Source organism: Oncorhynchus clarkii, chromosome 13 (genome assembly GCF_045791955.1).
Source record: "Oncorhynchus clarkii lewisi isolate Uvic-CL-2024 chromosome 13, UVic_Ocla_1.0, whole genome shotgun sequence".
Lineage (NCBI taxonomy): Eukaryota > Metazoa > Chordata > Actinopteri > Salmoniformes > Salmonidae > Oncorhynchus > Oncorhynchus clarkii.
This window is the reverse complement of record NC_092159.1, coordinates 40,814,706-40,835,760: the sequence shown is the minus strand read 5'-3', so window position 1 is coordinate 40,835,760 and position 21,055 is coordinate 40,814,706. Positions and strand designations below refer to the sequence as shown.

General features: G+C 40.4%; 1 protein-coding gene across 2 annotated transcripts; it reads left to right on the top strand.

Annotated features, from left to right (window-relative positions):
* Positions 1–428: 428 nt before the first annotated feature.
* LOC139423942 (transcription factor MafK-like) lies at positions 429–13,821 on the top strand. 2 transcript variants are annotated; one of them, XM_071175595.1, is made up of 3 exons: positions 429–582; positions 12,533–12,610; positions 12,701–13,821. In XM_071175595.1, exons 2-3 carry the CDS (start codon positions 12,566–12,568, stop codon positions 13,136–13,138), a joined length of 483 nt encoding a protein of 160 aa, XP_071031696.1. In that variant the 5' UTR covers positions 429–582; positions 12,533–12,565; the 3' UTR covers positions 13,139–13,821. The 2 variants fall into 2 exon arrangements, with proteins under 2 accessions (XP_071031696.1, XP_071031695.1); XM_071175594.1 differs by lacking the exon at positions 429–582 and adding an exon at positions 1,377–1,462.
* Positions 13,822–21,055: the final 7,234 nt, after the last annotated feature.

The window sequence follows — 21,055 nt, the reverse complement described above, 5'->3', positions numbered from 1 at the left end:
AGGCAGTAACTTTAGGGTCAGATTACCTCAAAAAATGATAATTCTCTAATGTCAAATTATGAGAAAGTATATGGGATAGGGATTCTCTAATAGTTATTTTGTCACCAGAAAAACGAACATTGTGCAATCAGGTGCGCATGGAATTATTGAATCGGCCTATAAAAAGCTAAAACATGTGCTGACATTGTTTGTGAAGTATTAACAGACTATTTATAGTTGGATAGCCATCATTAGTATAATAATGATTTAATCTACACATTATCTCGCTAATTTTCCCTAAAGTATTCTCAAACTGCGTCAACAGTCTATTTCTAGCTTCCCCTAGTTTCCCGCCTCGTTCACGTCAGCAGAAAGTTATTTTCATGAATGGAGGGGGCGGTCACGAGGAGTTGGTGACGTAAATACTTGCGGAAGCACGAAGTGGAATGTTGATACATTGTTGTTGTTTTGTAGTTAATTTAGTACGTGGACACATTTCGGTTCGACTGCTGGACTACTTTCAGAATTGCGACAAGTAACTTCAACCCGTATAGGACGGAAACTTCACAAGCTTTACCGACCGAGAATATCCGCTTTCACAAGGTGAGCGTAAGAGCGCTTTTCTGGGAGATGTTTTGACATTCCTCTCTAAAATTGCTGATGCTATCACGGTGACACATGCGTAAAATCGAATCTATCAACAAGTAAGATCAGGTTTAACTAAACATTTAATTGACATGTTATCAACGTACTTGGTACATGTTATTTAGGCCCATCTTAACAATTTGAAACAGTTTACAACGCCAGAAATTAACTTTTCACTCTTGAAGTTGTTAAAATGTAACAATTTAATAAATCGTGTTTTTCTGATTTTTTTTTTATTCCATCTATTTACCCATCGTAATATTTTGAATGATAATGTTTTACTTCTGCCTCTTAATAACTTGAAAATGTGTAGTATTTTCAGAGATCTATTACTGTATCCATATGGTTGTCCACAGCGCACGGTAGCCTACTTTTATGTTTACGATTGAAGGGAACAACACGTGGTTTGGGTTTTAGAATTCTGAGTCAAAGTGCACGGTGTGGGGATAGACCACCAGGAGGATAGTAAAGCGGATAAAAATAATGAAGACGGAGCCGAGTTATAAAACGTTGCCTTTGATTCAGACATGAGTAATAATACGTTTTGCTTGTTTTACTATATCAAGGCCCTTAAGTGTGTGGTCTACTGTAATTATCAGCAAGTATGGCAGTGTTTATTTTCCTTAAATATAGTATTTGCAGGCAAAGTTAGATTTATGTTCAGTTTATTTGAAGGAATCTGCAATGTACAGTGCCTTCAGAAAGTATTCACACCCTTGACTTTTTCCACATTTTGTTGTTACAGCCTGAATTTAAAATGAATTAAATTGAGATTTCACTGGTCTACTACACACAATTCCCCTAAATGTCAACGTGGAATTATGTTTGCGCTGCTAAGGTAAGCAATAGTATATTTTGGTAGACATATGCTACTCTTTGGTAAAAGGGGTACATTGGAATTAGTTTTATGTTTACAAGTTAACTAACTATTAGAAGCTGAAATGTCTTGTTATGGCATGCCTAAATACACTACATGACCAAAAGTATGTGGACATTTGCTCTTCGAACATCTCATTCCACAATCATGGGCATTAATATGGAGATGGTCCCCCTTTTGCTACTATAACTGTCTCCACTCTTCTGGGAAGGCTTGCTTAAATACAGCCACAAGAGCATTAGTGAGGTGGGGCACTGATGTTGGGCAATTAGGCCTGACTCGCAGTCACCGTTTCAATTCATCCCAAAGGTGTTCGATGGGGTTGAAGTCAGGGCTCTGTGCAGGCCAGTCAAGTTCTTCCACACCGATCTCAACAAACCATTTCTGTATGGCCCTTGCTTTGTGCACGGGGGCATTGTCATGCTGAGACTGGAATTAGCATTTCATTTTTGTCACGCCAGGATAAGCCTGAAATGAAACACAGCCCTTATTTTAAGTGTTTCTAAAATCCCCTATGGGAAAAATGTATGGCGAAAAAAGGATTGGAACCATTTCCTTGTTTGACCGCTGGCCTTTATGGGAATTATAACTCATGCTGTGGTACTCTATAGTGTTTAACATGATTTTTGAATGACTACTTAATCGCTGCACCCCACACATACAAGACCAGGGAGGTTTTCCAATTTGTAGGGCACCTATTTGTAGATGGGTAAAAATAAAATAAAAATAGATGTTAAAAATAACTTTGAGCATAGTAAAGTGATTAAATACACTTTTGATGGTGTATCAATACACCCAGTCACTACAAAGATGCAGATGTCCTTCCTAACGCTGCTAAAACACAAGGCCAAATCTACACTGGAGTTGCTTACCAAGAAGACAGTGAATGTTCCTGAGTAGCAGAGTTACAGTTTGACTTGAATCTACTTGAAAGCCTATGGCAAGACCTGAAAATGGTTATCTAGCAATTTGCCAGAGCTTGAAGCATTTTGAGAAGATTAATAGGAAAATGTTGCACAATTCAAGTGTGGAAAGCTCTCAAGCTGTGTTCACATTGGCAGTTTGAAGTCTCAAATCCTATTTATTTGCATATCTGATTCAAATCTGTTATTCTTCCTGCAGTCTGAACTCCACATGGAGTCCGATATTTCAAGCCACCTTCGTAGCTGGTTTGAAGTCCGATACAAATCTGATTTGTGGCCATGTGACTTGTCTGAATGGTCATATCATGTTGCTTGCGAGCTACTCTGTTGACAGTTTGACAAAAACATGTGGTAGCTAATTAGCTTGTTAATTGTTTACAAACAAATTAGTGAATGTGCTAAACAGCTACCTAGCTAGCTAGTTGACTGCCTTGGCTAGCCAAAAATGACTTATTTTGAAAGTTGGGCCATCCTATCCTTTTGAGGATTTGTGTTCTTACACTGATTTTTAACATTCAAGCAACTGGGAAACATCCATGGCAGGCATTTTCACCTTAGCTTACTACATAACTTCAGAGTGATGGGAAGCCTGAGCGCCACCATCAATCAGCCTACACCACCATGCACACACCCATCGGGAGTATGACAACAAACGTAGCCATGTCAGCAAATGACTGCTGTCTGAACACAACTGATTTGAGCGTTAAAGCCTGCAGTGTGAACAAGGCTTTAGAGACTTACCCAGAAAGACACAGCTGTAATTTCTGCCTAAGGTGATTTGACAAAGTATTTACTCAGGAGTGTGAATACTTACAGTGCCAGTCAAAAGTTGGGACACACCTACTCGTTCAAGGAAGAAGGTGTGTCCCAACTTTTGACTGGTACTGTATGTATATGAGATATTTCATTTTCAATGAATTAGCAAAAATGTCTAAAAACATGTTTTTACTATACCATTGTGGGCTACTGTATGTAAATGGTTGAGAAAAATCTAATCCATTTTGAACTCCGGCTGTAAGACAACAATATTCGTGGAATAAGTCAAGGGGTATGAATACTTTCTGAAGGCTAGTGTCTAGTGTCTAGTGTGGTGCTGTGTCCTATTGAATACTACTGTAGACATTCCCAAAGACATTGTTAGTGCTGTATCAGTGATTTCGTTCTTTATCCTATACCCTGGTTTGACAGTAGAGAGAGAGGAGAGAGTGCCATAGTCGGCCCTGGTTCAGCAGAATCTCGTTTGGAAGCCGCAGTGTCGCAGGCCAATATGAAATTGAATCTACGGGCCTGCCGTCAAAGCAAGAATATTTAGATGACACACACACACAAAAAGCTTGTTGCTACTCCGACCTTTGTCTCTGTCTCTGTCCCGTTGCCCAGCTTTATAGAATAAACAAAGATAAATCCTTATCAATTTCATATTTTGGTGCTGACTGTATGTCTCCAGACCGGGATCATATTCTTGGACATTTGACCTTTACTGTCATTGTGATTTATATGGAAAATATGAGAGGAGTCCTTTCTCATCCAAAACTTTCCACAGTGTATGAGGGCCTTGAAATCTCTTCTAAGAGGCTGCCTATGTACTGAGTCACTGTTGATGAGGTATATGTGGTGGGGGTAACCTCCCACACCAAGTGCATCATATCCATGCTCTGTCATGAGGTTAACATGTGGCTTGGTTCCCAATGTGATGTCTGGAGGAGAGAGAGGGTTTATCATCTTCTACTCTCTCACTTCCCTACCCAATATGATGTATACATGCTCATAATGGTTAATGATGCCCACAGTTTCAATAGTATTGAGTGTTCTGTGGGTTCTCTGTACTCATTGTGGGTTTTGCAGTGTGTTGTGAAAGTGAAATGACTGTGGTTAGTGAAACGGTATGACTCAAAAGGAAACCCGAGTCAGATATTTTTTATGTGTAAACTTCCTTTTTTAACTGTGGAACTTCATTTCCTTACTATGTGTTCTGATCATTTATTTCTAGAGACAAAGACCGTGTCATAAGAATTACACAGACATGACAGATGACAAATATTTACAGTACTGTATTACATGTACAGATTAACAGTCACATTAACACGTTTACACTGAAGCATGGAGAGATATACATTGGCATCTCTCCACAAGTGCCCCTTAGGTGCCTGTGTTGTACCAACCACCAGGATCTGCACCCAGCCCATTCCCGCTTTTCTGGATGACTTCCTGGATCTCAGACCAATGCTCTCGCCACACGGTGGTCTGGGGGCGTGGAGGGATCGTCTCGAGTAAAGTGGCTTGTTTTTGTAACATTGGTATTAGGTGGTATACAGTAAACAATGAGAAATGTCTGGAACTTTCTCACTTTTACATCTGAGAACTTGGGTACTCAGACTGAATAAGAATATTAACAACTTAATGGATTGGATTAATGACTGTCGTTTTTCTCCTGCTGATGTAATCTCAAGTCTCTTGTGTTAACAAGTACTGAAGCCCTTTGTTATTTGAAGTTGGAAAATGTAATAGTGATTAGTTTTCTCATTGATCTTCATTGTTATTCAATGTGTACTATGGAATGGCTTTAGTTAGGTAATACCTGGACAGATTTGTCCTTGCTGTGTGTGTACTTGACATTCTTTTGAATCCCTATGTCCCCAGCTGGAATGTCGCTTCACTCAGATATCTACCTCTCCTCCCTTTTCCGCAAAAAAGTTCTGGCGGTTATGCCAGCCGTTTCCTGTACTTTTCCTTCTGCCCTGCGAAACAACGTGATTTTCCAAGAAACTTCAGTTTGGGAGGGTGTGATTCCCTGCCGGTCGTCCTAGTTCTTACCAGTAAACAGCATGACTCATGGCTCGGCTATGCTCTCCATTTCCTTTACATAACATCTCTCCAAATGTGCTGCGCTGGATTGCAGAGCAGAGTGCACCACCACAGCATAGTCTGGAGGAAGGCTCTCTCTTCCCCAAGTCTCTGAGAAAACAGAGGAGACATTCTGAACAGAAGGGAGCTCCATCAAGCTCTCTCTCCTCTCTGAGCAACCCAAACTCCAAAACTAATAGAAAAGAGAAGGAAAACAAGCAGCCAAGACAAGCCAACACTTCATCTGTCACTAGGACCTGAGCACTCAGCTCTTTGATGTGCTGTTTATTTTAGCGAAAAGTCAGGCCCCAGAGCAGTACCTGTCATAAACCAAGCACACAGACTTGAATTTGAGCTTATGTCTGAATGACAAAAACTAAATGGAGTCACATTTCACACATTGTTTCTGGACTAATACCAACATGCCTGCAGCTTATTGGTTTGTTTTTCTAGCCAGGTCACGATCAGTGCTTAAACGGCAGTTATTTGTCCATTATTAATGGTTACTCTCTGGGCTGATACTGTGGTGCTGATTTAATATCCAGTAAAACTCATTCTAGAGAATTTTAGCAAAGCTATAGCCCTAGTTCTTGGCTCAAGCTTTAAGCAAGTCATTAATGTCAATTACACTGAATGACAAAACAACAAACTATGACAAAGGTTATGTTCATTTTTTCCAACAGAGTTCAATTGGGCAGAGAACAGTGATTATTACCAGTGGGCTGCATCCGGAGCCTACAGTAATGTTGTCAGTTGGACTTGTGTGCTTTGATACGATGAGTAATTTCCTCATGATCTGGACTACGTGAGCTGATGAAATATGGTGCTGAAATCATCAGGCCTTTCCCGTGGCCAGAAAATACTTCACTTTTTCCATCTGTTTAACCACCACCTTGTGTGTAAATGCTCCCTCTCTCACCATGGAAACTTAAGTGTTGTCAAACTAAGTTATTTATTTTAATTACATTTTTTATTTCACCTTTATTTAACCAGGTAGGCCAGTTGAGAACAAGTTCTCATTTACAACTGCGACCTGTCCAAGATAAAGCAAAGCAGTGCGACACAAACAACAACACAGAGTTACACATGGAATAAACAAACGTACAGTCAATAACACAATTGAAACATCTATATACAGTGTGTGCAAATGAGATACGATTAGGGAGGTAAGGCAATAAATAGGCCGTAGTGGCGAAGTAATTACAATTTAGCAATTAAACACTGGAGTGATAGATGTGCAGAAGATGAATGTGCAAGTAGAGAAACTGGGGTGCAAAGGAGCAAAAAAATAAATAACAATATGGGGATGAGGTAGTTGGATGTACAATGCTCCGTGAGCTGCTCTGACAGCTTATGTTTAAAGTTAGTGAAGGAGATATGAGTCTCCAGCTTCGGGGATGTTTGCATTTTTTCCCAGTCATTGGCAGCAGAGAACTGGAAGGAAAGGTGGCCAAAGGAGGAATAGACTTTGGGGGTGACCAGTGAAATATACCTGCTGGAGCACGTGCTGCTACGGTGACCAGTGAGCTGAGATATGGCGGGGCTTTACCTAGCAAAGACTTATAGATGACCTGGAGCCAGTGGGTTTGGTGACGAATATGAAGCGAGGGCCAGCCAACGAGAGCATACAGGTCAACTGATGCTTTGTTGCAAAATAGGAAGCCGATTTCTAGATTTAATTTTGGATTGGAGATGCTTAATATGAGTCTGGAAGGAGAGTTTACAGTCTAACCAGACACCTAGGTATTTGTAATTGTCCACATATTCTAAGTCCGAACTGTCCAGAATAGTGGTGCGGGCAGCGATCGGTTGAAGAGCATGCATTTAGTTTAAGAGCAGTCGGGGACCACGGAAGGAGAGTTGTATCGCATTGAAGCTCGTCTGAAGGTTAGTTAACACAGTGTCCACAGAAGGGCCAGAAGTATACAGAATGTTGTAGTATGCATAGAGGTGGATCAGAGAATCCCCAGCAGCAATCATTAATGTATACAGAGAAAATATTTGGCCCGGGAATTGAACCCTGTGGCATCCCCATAGACTGCCAGAGGTCCGGACAACAGGCCCTGTGATTTTGACACACTGAACTCTGTCTGAGAAGTAGTTGGTGAACCAGGCGAGGCAGTCATTTGAGAAACCAAGGCTATTGAGTCTGCCGATGAGAATGTGGTGATTGACCGAGTCGAAAGCCTTGGCCAGGTCGATGAATACGGCTGCACAGTATTGTCTTTTATCGATGGCGGTTATGATATCGTTTAGGACCTTGAGCGAGGCCGAGGTGCACCCATGACCAGCTCGGAAACCAGATTGCATAGCGGAGATTCGGGATTCCCAGATTGGGATTCGAAATGATCGGTGATTTGTTTGTTAACTTGGCTTTCAAAGACCTTAGAAAGGCAGGGTGGGATAGATATAGGTCTGTAACAGTTTGGGTCTAGAGTGTCTCCCCCTTTTGAATAGGGCGATGACCTCCGCAGCTTTCCTATCTTTGTGAATCTCAGACGATACGAAGGAGAGGTTGAACAGGCTAATAATAGGGGTTGCAACAATTGCGGCGGATAATTTTTTAGAAAGAGAGGGTCCAGATTGTCTAGCCCAGTTGATTTGTAGGGGTCCAGGTTTTGCAACTCTTTCAGAACATCAGCTATCTGTATTTGGGTGAAGGAGAAATGGGGGAGGTTTGGGCAAGTTGCTGTGGGGGGTGTAGGGCTGTTGACTGGGGTAAGGGTAGCCAGGTGGAAAGCATGGCCAGCCGTAGAAAAATGCTTATTGAAATTCTCAATTATCGTGGATTTATCGATGGTGACGGTGTTTCCTAGCCTCGGTGTAGTGGGCAACTGTGAGGAGGTGTTCTTATTCTCCATTGACTTTAGTGTCCCAGAACTTTTTGGAGTTTGTGCTACAGGATGCAAATTAGGGATAGTCCTACTCTGTATCCCTGTTAGTCGTCAACACGATTCATTCTGGCTGTTGTTAGACTTAGATATGAGACGCATCTGAATTCCAGACTGTTATAAGATTTTACAGCGACGTCTTTACATCTGAGTAGACTAAGCCCTCCTCTCAGAGATGGGTGCATTACACAGGATATATTCTGAATACATTTATCCTCCCAATTGAAACTTGTGGCCTCTTTCCTTTGTGTTTGTGTGTGTGCTCAGTCAGGAATGTGGTTATGTTATCCACACTTCAGCCACCTTCTATGGCTTTACTTTGAGGTCTTCTCCGACACGAGTAGAAGCACTCAAAAAGGTGAAAAGGGAAATCGTTTTCGGGTGGATCGTCAAATGTACACAGTCGGTACTGAATTGTAAAATGTGCCTGTTGCTCACCTTGAAAGGATCAAAACAGAGATTTGGTCTTTAGACATTACTGCTCTTTTCCTCTCTGGAAGAAGGAAAGCAGCAAAGTGGGACCTTAAGAGCTCGACCTAGTGCCATTTGCAACAACGGAGAGGAGCACATGCAGAAGGAATTTGAAGGAAACAACGTGGCCTCTGAGCTGTAAAGCTTGAGCACCCCGTGTATGGAGAGGGAGGCTTTTTTCCATCCCATTTCATGATATTCAAGTCTTACGGAATATTACCCAGGGTCTCCCCCCTGATGCAACAGTTCAAAACAGGCTCTTTCAGCCAACTTGCTGGAACGTTGTCTTACATTTTTGGCTGGCCGTGCAGTGCTTGATTCAAAGTTGCATACATGTGCCAAAATAAGGCAAAGCTGTATGCTATTCTCTACTCTTTTTCCTATAGTTAAGTTGAAAACCCAAGTGAATTTCAAATGAGGTTCAAAGGGGATGGCCAAAACAAGTACCAGACGTGATGGTTCACCAAACATGTTTTCATGTGGTTCTTAAATCCACACAAAACAGAATAATATATTGGTTCATTTTCCAAGTTAGGATTGTGTGTGTCCTCTCTCCACATTCATGTATCCCTTCATTACAGAAACATGCGGCCAGGCATAGGCTGTACCTCCGGTGTGGTTTTACAAAAGACAAAACAGATGGCTGACTAAGAACTTATTAGTGATCTGTTTTGCTTCAGTGCCAAAGCCAGTGAACCTTCCATTATCATCAGACCAATCATTTGGCATTCTGCCCCTTTCTACTTAGGAGCTCTGACTAAGACTTTCGATGCAAGAACAGTATTTCTATTGTAGATACAGTGCCTTGCGAAAGTATTCGGCCCCCTTGAACTTTGCGACCTTTTGCCACATTTCAGGCTTCAAACATAAAGATATAAAACTGTATTTTTTTGTGAAGAATCAACAACAAGTGGGACACAATCATGAAGTGGAACGACATTTATTGGATATTTCAAACTTTTTTAACAAATCAAAAACTGAAAAATTGGTTGTGCAAAATTATTCAGCCCCTTTACTTTCAGTGCAGCAAACTCTCTCCAGAAGATCAGTGAGGATCTTTGAATGATCCAATGTTGACCTAAATGACTAATGATGATAAATACAATCCACCTGTGTGTAATCAAGTCTCCGTATAAATGCACCTGCACTGTGATAGTCTCAGAGGTCCGTTAAAAGCGCAGAGAGCATCATGAAGAACAAGGAACACACCAGGCAGGTCCGAGATACTGTTGTGAAGAAGTTTAAAGCCGGATTTGGATACAAAAAGATTTCCCAAGCTTTAAACATCCCAAGGAGCACTGTGCAAGAGATAATATTGAAATGGAAGGAGTATCAGACCACTGCAAATCTACCAAGACCTGGCCGTCCCTCTAAACTTTCAGCTCATACAAGGAGAAGACTGATCAGAGATGCAGCCAAGAGGCCCATGATCACTCTGGATGAACTGCAGAGATCTACAGCTGAGATGGGAGACTCTGTCCATAGGACAACAATCAGTCGTATATTGCACAAATCTGGCCTTTATGGAAGAGTGGCAAGAAGAAAGCCATTTCTTAAAGATATCCATAAAAAGTGTCAGTTAAAGTTTGCCACAAGCCACCTGGGAGACACACCAAACATGTGGAAGAAGGTGCTCTGGTCAGATGAAACCAAAATTGAACTTTTTGGCAACAATGCAAAACGTTATGTTTGGCGTAAAAGCAACACAGCTCATCACCCTGAACACACCATCCAAACTGTCAAACATGGTGGTGGCAGCATCATGGTTTGGGCCTGCTTTTCTTCAGCAGGGACAGGGAAGATGGTTAAAATTGATGGGAAGATGGATGGAGCCAAATACAGGACCATTCTGGAAGAAAACCTGATGGAGTCTGCAAAAGACCTGAGACTGGGACGGAGATTTGTCTTCCAACAAGACAATGATCCAAAACATAAAGCAAAATCTACAATGGAATGGTTCAAAAATAAACATATCCAGGTGTTAGAATGGCCAAGTCAAAGTCCAGACCTGAATCCAATCGAGAATCTGTGGAAAGAACTGAAAACTGCTGTTCACAAATGCTCTCCATCCAACCTCACTGAGCTCGAGCTGTTTTGCAAGGAGGAATGGGAAAAAATTTCAGTCTCTCGATGTGCAAAACTGATAGAGACATACCCCAAGCGACTTACAGCTGTAATCGCAGCAAAAGGTGGCGCTACAAAGTATTAACTTAAGGGGGCTGAATAATTTTGCACTGCCAATTTTTCAGTTTTTGATTTGTTAAAAAAGTTTGAAATATCCAATAAATGTCGTTCCACTTCATGAATGTGTCCCACTTGTTGTTGATTCTTCACAAAAAAATACAGTTTTATATCTTTATGTTTGAAGCCTGAAATGTGGCAAAAGGTCGCAAAGTTCAAGGGGGCCGAATACTTTCGCAAGGCACTGTACAGTGCAACCACTTCAGCTCTTCAACACAAGGTCAACCCAGCGACAGCTGTCAGAAACTGCTGTGGTCAGCGATCTATATTTATTTCCAGGGGCATGAGATGAACTTCCCTAAAGGAATAGTCATTAAAACCTCACCCTTTCGGTTGTTGTATCTTGTTTGAGAAAGTGCAGCTTAAAAGCGCTGGATGGAATATTTGGCCTTTTTTAATGAGGTATCACATGTTCACCTAAATTGTTTAGCTGGCAGAATTTTGCGTCAGCAGCACAGTGAGCTAAATATACCCAGCAGTGTTAAATAAGGGCATGTAGCAGCTCAGGAAAGCCCAGTGTAATACGAGCCAGACGAGCAGACACAAGTCCGAAACCAAATAGAGTACATTGTCTCACTACAAAAATACACCCATGACTGTAAGGGAAACTATTCCTCTGTGACACGCGATCTTCCGGAATTTCCAACATATCTACAGGACTGTAAAGTTCAGTATGACCATAAATGTAAGCTTGTGTTTGTTGGGTAGTTTTACTGTTGACATAGGCATTTGTTCTGTGTTATAAAGAGGAAACTCATACGGGTCAATGTAGGCCATGTTAGGTTAAATAGTACTGTATCTTAAAAGAGACTATGCATTAGGTCTGAGGGAAGTGGAAAATAGGGAGCCAATGTTCAGAGTTTATGAGACTGCTATTGTACACACTCCCTAAACTATTGGTGATCCTCACTTAGTTCTTCAAGCTGACCTGCCCATGTAATGTCTACAATGTGTATGACAGGGTTATGAATGAGACTTGTTTACCCTTTGGCTGACCATGTGACTATACTCCCAAACCCATTTTCACAGCGTTTCCATGGCAGCCATCGCCTAGGGAGCAAGTCAGGGTGCTGAAATGGAGCCTTGGGAGAATGTAGGCCTTTATTCACAGTCAGGCACACAGCAGTCTCTCTCGTTTTGGCCATGGCAGCAGTCTTAAAGGCATGTGTTTCACTGTAGTGTTCAGATAGGCTTTTTTCCAAAAACAATTTTGACCAAAATAGGCCATGCCCAGTTTCTAAGCAGAGGGCTCAGACAAGCTGTGTGGTGAGAGCTGACCTGTTTCTATTCTTGCGGTCTTGCTATGGTCTAGTGAACTACATTGTGAGGGCCCTCCCTACAGCAGCAAGTAAACAGGTTTGCCCAACAGTCTGTGTATTCATTATCATCTTTCAGTGTGATGCTGACCTCTGCTGGCAGTCTCTGTTACTAGAAAATCTACTGAGGTGGTTGCAGATGAAGTAACTAACTTATGAATGTTGTTGTGGGATCTCATCAATAGAGTTCTTGGGAAAGGGGAGTGGCTTCTTAGGATGGCTGTATCTGAACTTGGCTACACGCATAACACTTTAATTTCACAACGAATACACTACATTATGCCTACAAATATATTTGAATACATTTTTTTTTATTTCAATCACAATTTCCCCTTTGTTTTGCAGTGTGACGTCTGTGGGATTCTGGCCAGTTTATGCATGCAGGGTATGACGACTCAGTTTAAAGGAAACAAGACTTTAAAGGTAATTTTGTATTTGTACACTGTATCTTTTAATGTGAATGATGAGTTCAGGAAAGGTCCAGAATCTCATCAATGGCTGTCTCTGTTGCAGGTTAAGAAGGAGGTGGGTGAGAATGCTCCGGCCCTCTGTGATGACGAGCTGGTGGCCATGTCGGTGCGTGAGCTCAACACACACCTGCGTGGGCTGACCAAGGAGGACGTGGTGCGGCTGAAGCAGCGGCGGAGGACCCTGAAGAACCGGGGCTACGCCGCCAGCTGCCGCATCAAGCGGGTCACCCAGAAGGAGGAGCTGGAGAGGCAGAAGCAGGATCTGCAACAGGAGGTAGACAAGCTGGCCCGGGAGAACGCCAGCATGAGGCTGGAGTTGGACGCCCTGCGCGCCAAGTATGAGGCCCTGCAGTGCTTCGCCCGGACTGTCACCTGCGGGCCTCTCTCACCAGGCAAGGTGGCCACCACCAGTGTCATCACCATCATCAAGTCTACAAACAACCACAACTCCAGCCCAACCTCTTTCTCAGCTCCCTCCTAGTTGTGACAGAACTGAGCTCTCGTCTCCCCGTCCTGCCTGGTCCTTACCGGTTCCGACCCGATCCAGCCTGAAACCAATTGCACCTGACCCATGCTGAGAGGAAGCTCAGTAATTAGACTGAGGGAAGGGGGTGAGGTGGCCACTAGCTCTGTGTGATGATAACAACATGATGCTGCATTCATTCTCTACTCTCTTTCTCTCACATATTGTACATAATCTACATTGTCTGTGCACTGTGCTACAACCGCCCCAGCACCGGCCGGGCATTGGGCCTCTCTGACCCTCTCTCCTTGACTGATGGCAGAAATTAGCTCATACTACAGTGTGAGTGGATACTTGATATTATACCCCGCGATGGCAGCACTGGTCTGAGACAGCTCTGATGCCTGTGGTATCTTGCATTTACAGAGTATAAAGTAATATATTATTGTAATAATTACCGTATTAATACATTATAAACATTTAAAATAACAAACAAACAAATGCTGATCTAAGCCTAAAAGCTTTCTTTCTTCTGTATATGAAAGCATATACTAATGTCACAATGAAAATTGAGGCATTGAAGCTTTTGCCTTAAACTGATCTCGGGAATGATCTCTCAGTAATATTCTTTTTTTTTTGTCACTCTCATAAAGTATGTTCAATATTTTAAGCTTTAATATTTCCAAATTCAAGGGCAGCTTGAAAACCGTAAATATATATATATATATATATATATATATATATATATTTGAGAACTGACCAAGCTGACCAATATTTGAGAACTGACCAAGCATGTTTAGCTGGATGAACCAGGCCCTTTTGACATTGGAAAACTTTATCTGGTTTAGACTGTAGATTAGACTTGCAGGTATATAGCATTATAGCATAGCCTACATAAAAGAATACAAACATACTCATGGGTTATCCTCCTTACAGCTGTGAGGAACTAAATCTACAGTACAAGTCAAATACAAATTAGGCTACATCAGACAAATGACAGATCATTGAACGGCACTTACTATGAAACTGTTAGATCGCGGTGTAAAAGTACCAACCTCACTTGGTTTGCAAATGTTAAATCATATAGCTGCAAATTTACACCTAAAATCATAGGACACCTGAAGCATCTTTTTGGGAAATACCGCAGTCCATTCGTGTATTACTTTAGCAATGGGAGATTGTATGATGCTGATCATAGTTTGTGGTCTATCCCAGAATTGCTAAAGTTGCAGCTAGTTTATAACTATTGCCAAGGGTGGCATATTTATTTTATGATAATAAGACAAGCACTTACCTATGATCTTTTGCCTCTGAACTTTCCTCCCCATGCTATGCCATATTTCATGGTAGGTAATCCATATTGGATGCAGTGATAATGGGAGCTGCCTTGACAAAATGAAATGCAATTCAATGAATTCCTGTATATTACAGACTTAAGCTAGACCCTCTATTTTAGTTTCAATGCAAGATAAGGACAATGGAAGCTCAACTGCCTCCTGTCACTTTACATTGAGAACTCTGCCCTCTTAGAAATCATTCCTACTGTTGGGTTGTCTGAAAGTGCTGCTGCCGGTGTTGGTAACTCTCTGAAACAGTAGACATTGAACACAAATGCTTTCGACACAGACTCTTGGGTAAGAGGAATCCCGGCATAAAACTCAAGAGAAAAAAAACTCTAGGAATGGTGTCACGACCAAATCCAAGTGTTACCCATAAACAAGCACAGGCTGAGTATGCTTTTTGAAGGGTCTAAGTTTCAGTTCTAGATAATTATCTAGAATCTATAGTTTTTGCATTTCAGCCCTTATCGAAGTTAGTCACGAGTGAAGTCTAGAGTTGGCTCTTGTCAAGGTTTTCTCTTACCCTAGTGGACATGATTTTTCCTCTTCCCCTGTTTCTTAGCTGTAAAGATCACAAAGGGGGATTTTGCTGCTGCATGGCCCTCTGCTATTTCAGGCAGGGCCATTGCTGTGCTCTTATCATTCTCATCTTGTGTTTTCATTTGGTATATTTGTTATTACACTTTAATTCCCATGTCTTTTATATATGTGTGTGTATTTTTTCTATAATTGTTGCTTTATTATAGGTATATTAAATACCTGGGAGTGGTGTGATCTTGTAATCGTCCCCTGACGTAAAATTATTCTTATTTTCTGGCCTATCTCAGCAGGATAGTTCAATTATTATCTATAGCATCGATTAAATCATAAGGAATCTATTCTGCTGACTTTATAGTTGTATTTGTGTCTTCTTAATGTCAGTTCATAAATATTACCTGCAAACTACCCTCGGCTAGTCTGCAAATTATGCTGTCTGTGTTTACAGTCATGCCTGTTTTAGAGTAGGTGGATTGGGTATATTTTGATAGGAAAGACTTACTTTGGTAGCTAATTGCCATATGCCCACATGCTATTATAAGGAAGTTACGTTTGTATCACATTGCTAAACTCCAAGACTTTTGAAGTTTGAGCTGATGCTTTTGTGACAGCTATGAAACAGATACAAGTATACAATTTGGAGGAGAATATACAGCAGAATGCAAGGTATGAAATTACAGGTGAGGTGAAAACACTTGAATTATTTAGCACCCTTTTCTGAGCTTTACAGTGACCTCTGCTGGTAGTCTTTATACATGCTGTGAATAAGCACATTATTATTGATCAAATTGTTTTGGAAACTTGCAGTCCACTTGCATATCAATTTATAAAACTTTTATGCGTTAGTTATTGCTTTCAATTTCATTCAATTCTGTTCTAAACAAAGCCACAATACTGTCTGACTCAAATTTGAGTGCAAACATATACTTTTGTGTCAGAAATGCATCTACTTTGTTAGATGTTTATTTTATGTGCCCCAAGCTGCATTTCCCTCCATAGTTGTATTGAAACTCACTAAAGATTCATACACATCTACACATGGCTCTGCCAGTTGAAGATCGAGTATGGAAGCACGAGTAGTTATGCTCTTCCTGCACAGCAGGTGGCTGTGTTATCCCTCAGTACCCTCGATCTAGAAATAAAGAACCTTGCTCCTAGAGTTGGATTGAACATTGACTACGGCAAATTCATATGCACAGGGCACTGTAATGGAACTGCTAGCAACTAGAGGGCAATGTAAATAAGATGTATTTCTGCCATGGTTGATTGCATCTTTTCTGATTTGAGCCATTATAATGCAACGGTAAGAAATTGAATAGATAGTTCAGAAACCAAGTGGGCACTTTTTTAAATGTTTATCTTGTACGTTTTGCTATATGTTGCCTTTTAGCCTGCCGCGGTTAAATGATTGTATATTCTTCACCTGATTTATATCTATCTACATTATGTAGGCCTACACATCTTTCCTATATTTGCTCTGTCAGTCCTACAAGCTATTTGCTATAAACGCACACAGAACATACATGTTAAATGTCCTATGTTCAGCAGATGTACTTATAAATTGGTAAAACAGTTCCATGACTGCTCCAAAGTAGTACTTTGTATACGTCAACATTCAAATGAGTAAACAAGGTGGTGGTGGGTGAAAAAATAAGAGTTGTAATTACAATCGATGTTACGCTTTCACGGCAGGGTAGCCTAGTGGTTAGAGCGTTGGACTAGTAAACGGAAGGTTGCAAGTTCAAACCCCCGAGCTGACAAGGGACAAACCTGTCGTTCTGCCCCTGAACAGGCAGTTAACCCACTGTTCCTAGGCCATCATTGAAAATAAGAATTTGTTCTTAACTGACTTGCCTAGTTAAAGAAAGATAAAATAAACTCACCATGTTCCACTTTGTATCACACAATTGTATGTTAACTATAAACAAAAAAGTTATCGTGTGGACTTTCACAGTGAATGGGATCTCAAGTTTTAATGCACAGCCACAACGACACTAAATCAGATGGTAATTTGTCTAGTTTGTGGTAGTTAATGAGGCATGATGATAGTTCTATTATACTGCTTTCTAGCTGATGATGAGTGTAATTAAAATAATGATGCCGCACTTTGAAGAGAAACCATACCATTTGGGACCTTTCATTACTCTGCTAACTAGTATGTATTTTATTTGAACTTCAATATTTATTTGATTGATTTTCTGTAAATTGTATTTTCAACATCTAAATTATTTGATTTACATTCATTTATTTACTTGTTGCATTTAATGAAATACCCTCCTGTACAAATACATTTGTTTTGTTTCTGTTTCGATTGAAAACAAGGAGGTAAATTATTCCTGTAAATAGATGTCTGTTTTTGTACTTTTAAATAAAGCTTTTTTTCTCATTTTTATGGGTCTGTTTAACTCCTCGAATGATTTCAAACACTGTAGGGTGATTCCTCATGAAATCAGGACAAAAAAAGGCCCAGATTTTGGGGGATTTTCACAAACTTTAATCCATAGAAAGGTTCTGTGTGGGAGGATTGTTGACAAATATTGATTTTTGTATCAAAGCGTAATAGAGAAATAATGAATCAATGTCGGCATATTAATAGCAGATTGGCCTTACCCAGGCCTCCTTTAAAGGTGCTCCACATAGGATTTTCGTCTTTTATAATTTTTTCATTGTAATTTCAGAAATACAATACTATAAGTGTCGAATGTAGAAGTCACTGTCAAATAATTGTTACAAATATTCAACACGTTTCGCACAATTTCAGTAAGTGTTGTAAGCGTTACCAAATGAGTGAATGTGAAAATGGACAAAAAATGGTCACCTTCTGTTGGTGATTTTCAGGATGTGCAACGATACAAGTAAAATGAGGGCTGTGATTGGTTACATTGCCTACTGTACCAATTTCTCTGTAGAAAAAGGGCCATGACTTTAAAACTAGCAGAGATCCGACTCTGGAAAATTGATATGCCCATAAAGTATATTATGCTCAACGATATATATAAATATTTGCATGTTTTCTATATTCATCTTTATATTTTTCAATATTAATAAAATAATGTAAGAAAAATCAAAATACTACCCATATTTCAGAGTAAGCAGTAAAGCTTCATATGACACAAATATTTGCTTTATGGAGTTGGTGTTATTTCTCAATTACGCTTTTAGATATAAATGTCAATAATCCTTCCCCCAAAGGACCATACTATAGATTAGATTTCCTGATTTTTAATTTAAAAAAACAATTGACTGGTTAAATTAGAAATCACCCTTTAGTCTACAGTGAGGTGCTGAGAGAAGGACAGTATACTGTCTAGCCATTCTCCCAAGTACTTGTATGAGGTGACTACCTCAAGCTTTAAACCCTCAGAGGTTGTAATCACACCTGTGGGGAGTGGGTCATTCTTCTTACCAAACCACATTACCTTTGTTTTGGAGGTGTTACCTAATTAAGGTAAGACAGCAATTCTGCTCATACACTCAACAAAAACAGTGCATTCGGAAAGTATTCAGACCTCTTCACTTTTTCACATTTTGTTACGTTACAGCCTTATTCTAAAATGGATTAAAAAAATAAAAACATCAATCTACACAAAATACCCCATCAAATGACAAAGCAAAAAAAAGTTATTTTGAAATGTTTGCAAATGTATGTAAAAAAAAACAACTGAAATACATTATTTACATGAGTATTCAGACTCTTTGCTATGAGACTTGAAATTGAGCTCAGGTGCATCCTGTTTCCATTGATCATCCTTGAGATGTTTCTACAACTTGAATGGAGTCCACCTGTGGTAAATTAATTGATTATATATGATTTGGAAAGGCACACACCTGTCTATTCAAGGTCCAACATGTCAGAGCAAAAACCAAGCCATGAGGTCGAAGGAATTGTTGGAACAGAATTGTGTTGAGGCAAAGATCTGGGGAAGGGTACCAAAAAGTGTCTACAGCATGGGAGGTCCCCAAGAACACAGTGGCCTCCATCATTCTTAAATGGAAGAAATTTGGAACCACCAAGACTCTTCCTCGAGCTGGCCACCCGGCCAAACTGAGCAATCGGGGGAGAAGGACCTTAGTCTGGGAGGTGATCAAGAACCCGAGAGTTAATCTGTGGAGAACCTTCCAGAAGGACAACCATCTCTGCAGCACTCCACCAATCAGGCCTTTATGGTAGAGTGGCCAGATGGAAGCCACTCCTCAGTAAAAGGCACATGACAGCCCACTTGGTGTTTGCCAAAAGCCACCTAAAGGACTCTCAGACCATGAAAAACAAGATTCTCTGGTTTGATGAAACCAAGATTTAACTTTTTGGCCTGAATGCCAAGCGTCACGTCTGGAAGAAACCTGGCACCAGGATCGAGGGAAAGATGAACAGAGCAAATTACAATGAGATCCTTGATGAAAACATGCTCCAGAGCGCTCAGGATCTCAGACTGGGGTGAAGGTTTACCTTCCAACAGGACAACAACCCTAAGTACACAGCAAAGACAACGCAAGAGTGGCTTTGGGACAAGTCTCTGAATGTTCTTGAGTGGCCCAGCCAGAGCCCGGACTTGAACCATATTGAACATCTCTGGAGAGACCTGAAAATAGATGTGCAGCGATTCTCTCCATCCAACCAGACCTTGAAAGGATCTGCAGAGAATAATGTTTTTCTTCTTCTTTTTTTTCTGCAGAGAAGAATGTGTGAAACACTCCAAATACAGGAGTCCCAAGCTTGTAGCATCATACCTAAGAGGACTCGAGGCTGTAATCGCTTCAAAAGTTGCTTCAACAAAGCACTGAATAAAGGGTCTGAATACTTATGTAAACGTGATATTTTTTGGGTATAAAAAAAACATTTTTTGCTTTTTCATTATGGGCTATTGTGTTTAGATTGATGGGAGAAAAAAACAATTTAATCAATTTAAAAATAAGGCTGTAATGCAACAAAATGTGAAAAAAGTCAAGGGGTCTGAATACTTTCCAAATGCTCTGTATAAATGCAACATGTAAAGTGTTAGTCCCATGTTTCATGAGCTGAAATAAACAATCCCATAAATGTTCCATACATTTATGGAACATAAATACATGTACATACAAAAAACGTATTTCTCTCAAATCTGGTGCACAAATTTGTTTACATCCCTGTTAGGGAGCATTTATCCTTTGTCAAGATAATCCATCCACGTGACAGGCGTGGATAATATCAAGAAGCTGATTAAACAGCATTATCATTACACAGGTGCACCTTGTGCTAGGGACAATAAAATAGCACTTTAAAATCTGCAGTTTTGCACACAACACAATGCCACAGTTGTCTCAAGTTTTGAGGGAGTGTGCAATTGGCATGCTGACTGAGAATTTAATGTTTATGTCTTTACCATAAGCTGCACCCTTGTCGTTTTATAGAATTTGGCAGTGTGCCCAACTGGCCTCACAACCACGTGTAACCACGCCAACCCAGGACCTTCACATCCGGGGGTGGGGGTGCTGAGGAGTATTTCTGTCTGTAATCAAGCCCTTTCGTGGGGGAAAAACTCATTTTGATTGGCTTGGCATGGCTCCCCATGGCTGCAGCCCTGCCCTGTCATGTGAAATCCATGGATTAGGGCCTAATTTTGTTTATTTCAATTGACTGATATGAACTGTAACGGAGTAAAATCTTTGAAATTGTTACATGTTGTGTTAATACTTTTGTTAAGTATACATTGTGCATACAGTTGAAGTCGGAAGTTTACATACACCTTAGCTAAATACATTTAAACTCAGTTTTTTCACAATTCCTGACATTTAATCCAAGTAAAAATTCCCTGTTTTAGGTTAGTTAGGATCACCACTTTGTTTTAAGAATGTGAAATGTCAGAATAATAGTAGAGAGAATGATTTATTTAAACTTTTTTCAACTTTCATCACATTCCCAGTGGGTCAGAAATGTACATACACTCAATTAGTTAGTATATGGTAGCATTACCTTTAAATTGTTTAACTTGGGTCAAACATTTTGGGTAGCCTTCCACAAGCTTCCCACAATAAATTGGGTGAATTTTGGCCCAATCCTTCTGACAGATCTGGTGTAACT

Excerpts from the sequence above, each read along its gene's own strand:
- LOC139423942 (XM_071175594.1), top strand. The coding sequence starts at position 1,430 with ATGTCAACGTGGAATTATGTTTGCGCTGCTAAG. Across the intron at positions 1,463-12,532 it reads ATTATGTTTGCGCTGCTAAG|TGTGACGTCTGTGGGATTCT; the intron begins GTAAGCAATAGT and ends TTTGTTTTGCAG. Across the intron at positions 12,611-12,700 it reads AAGGAAACAAGACTTTAAAG|GTTAAGAAGGAGGTGGGTGA; the intron begins GTAATTTTGTAT and ends TCTCTGTTGCAG.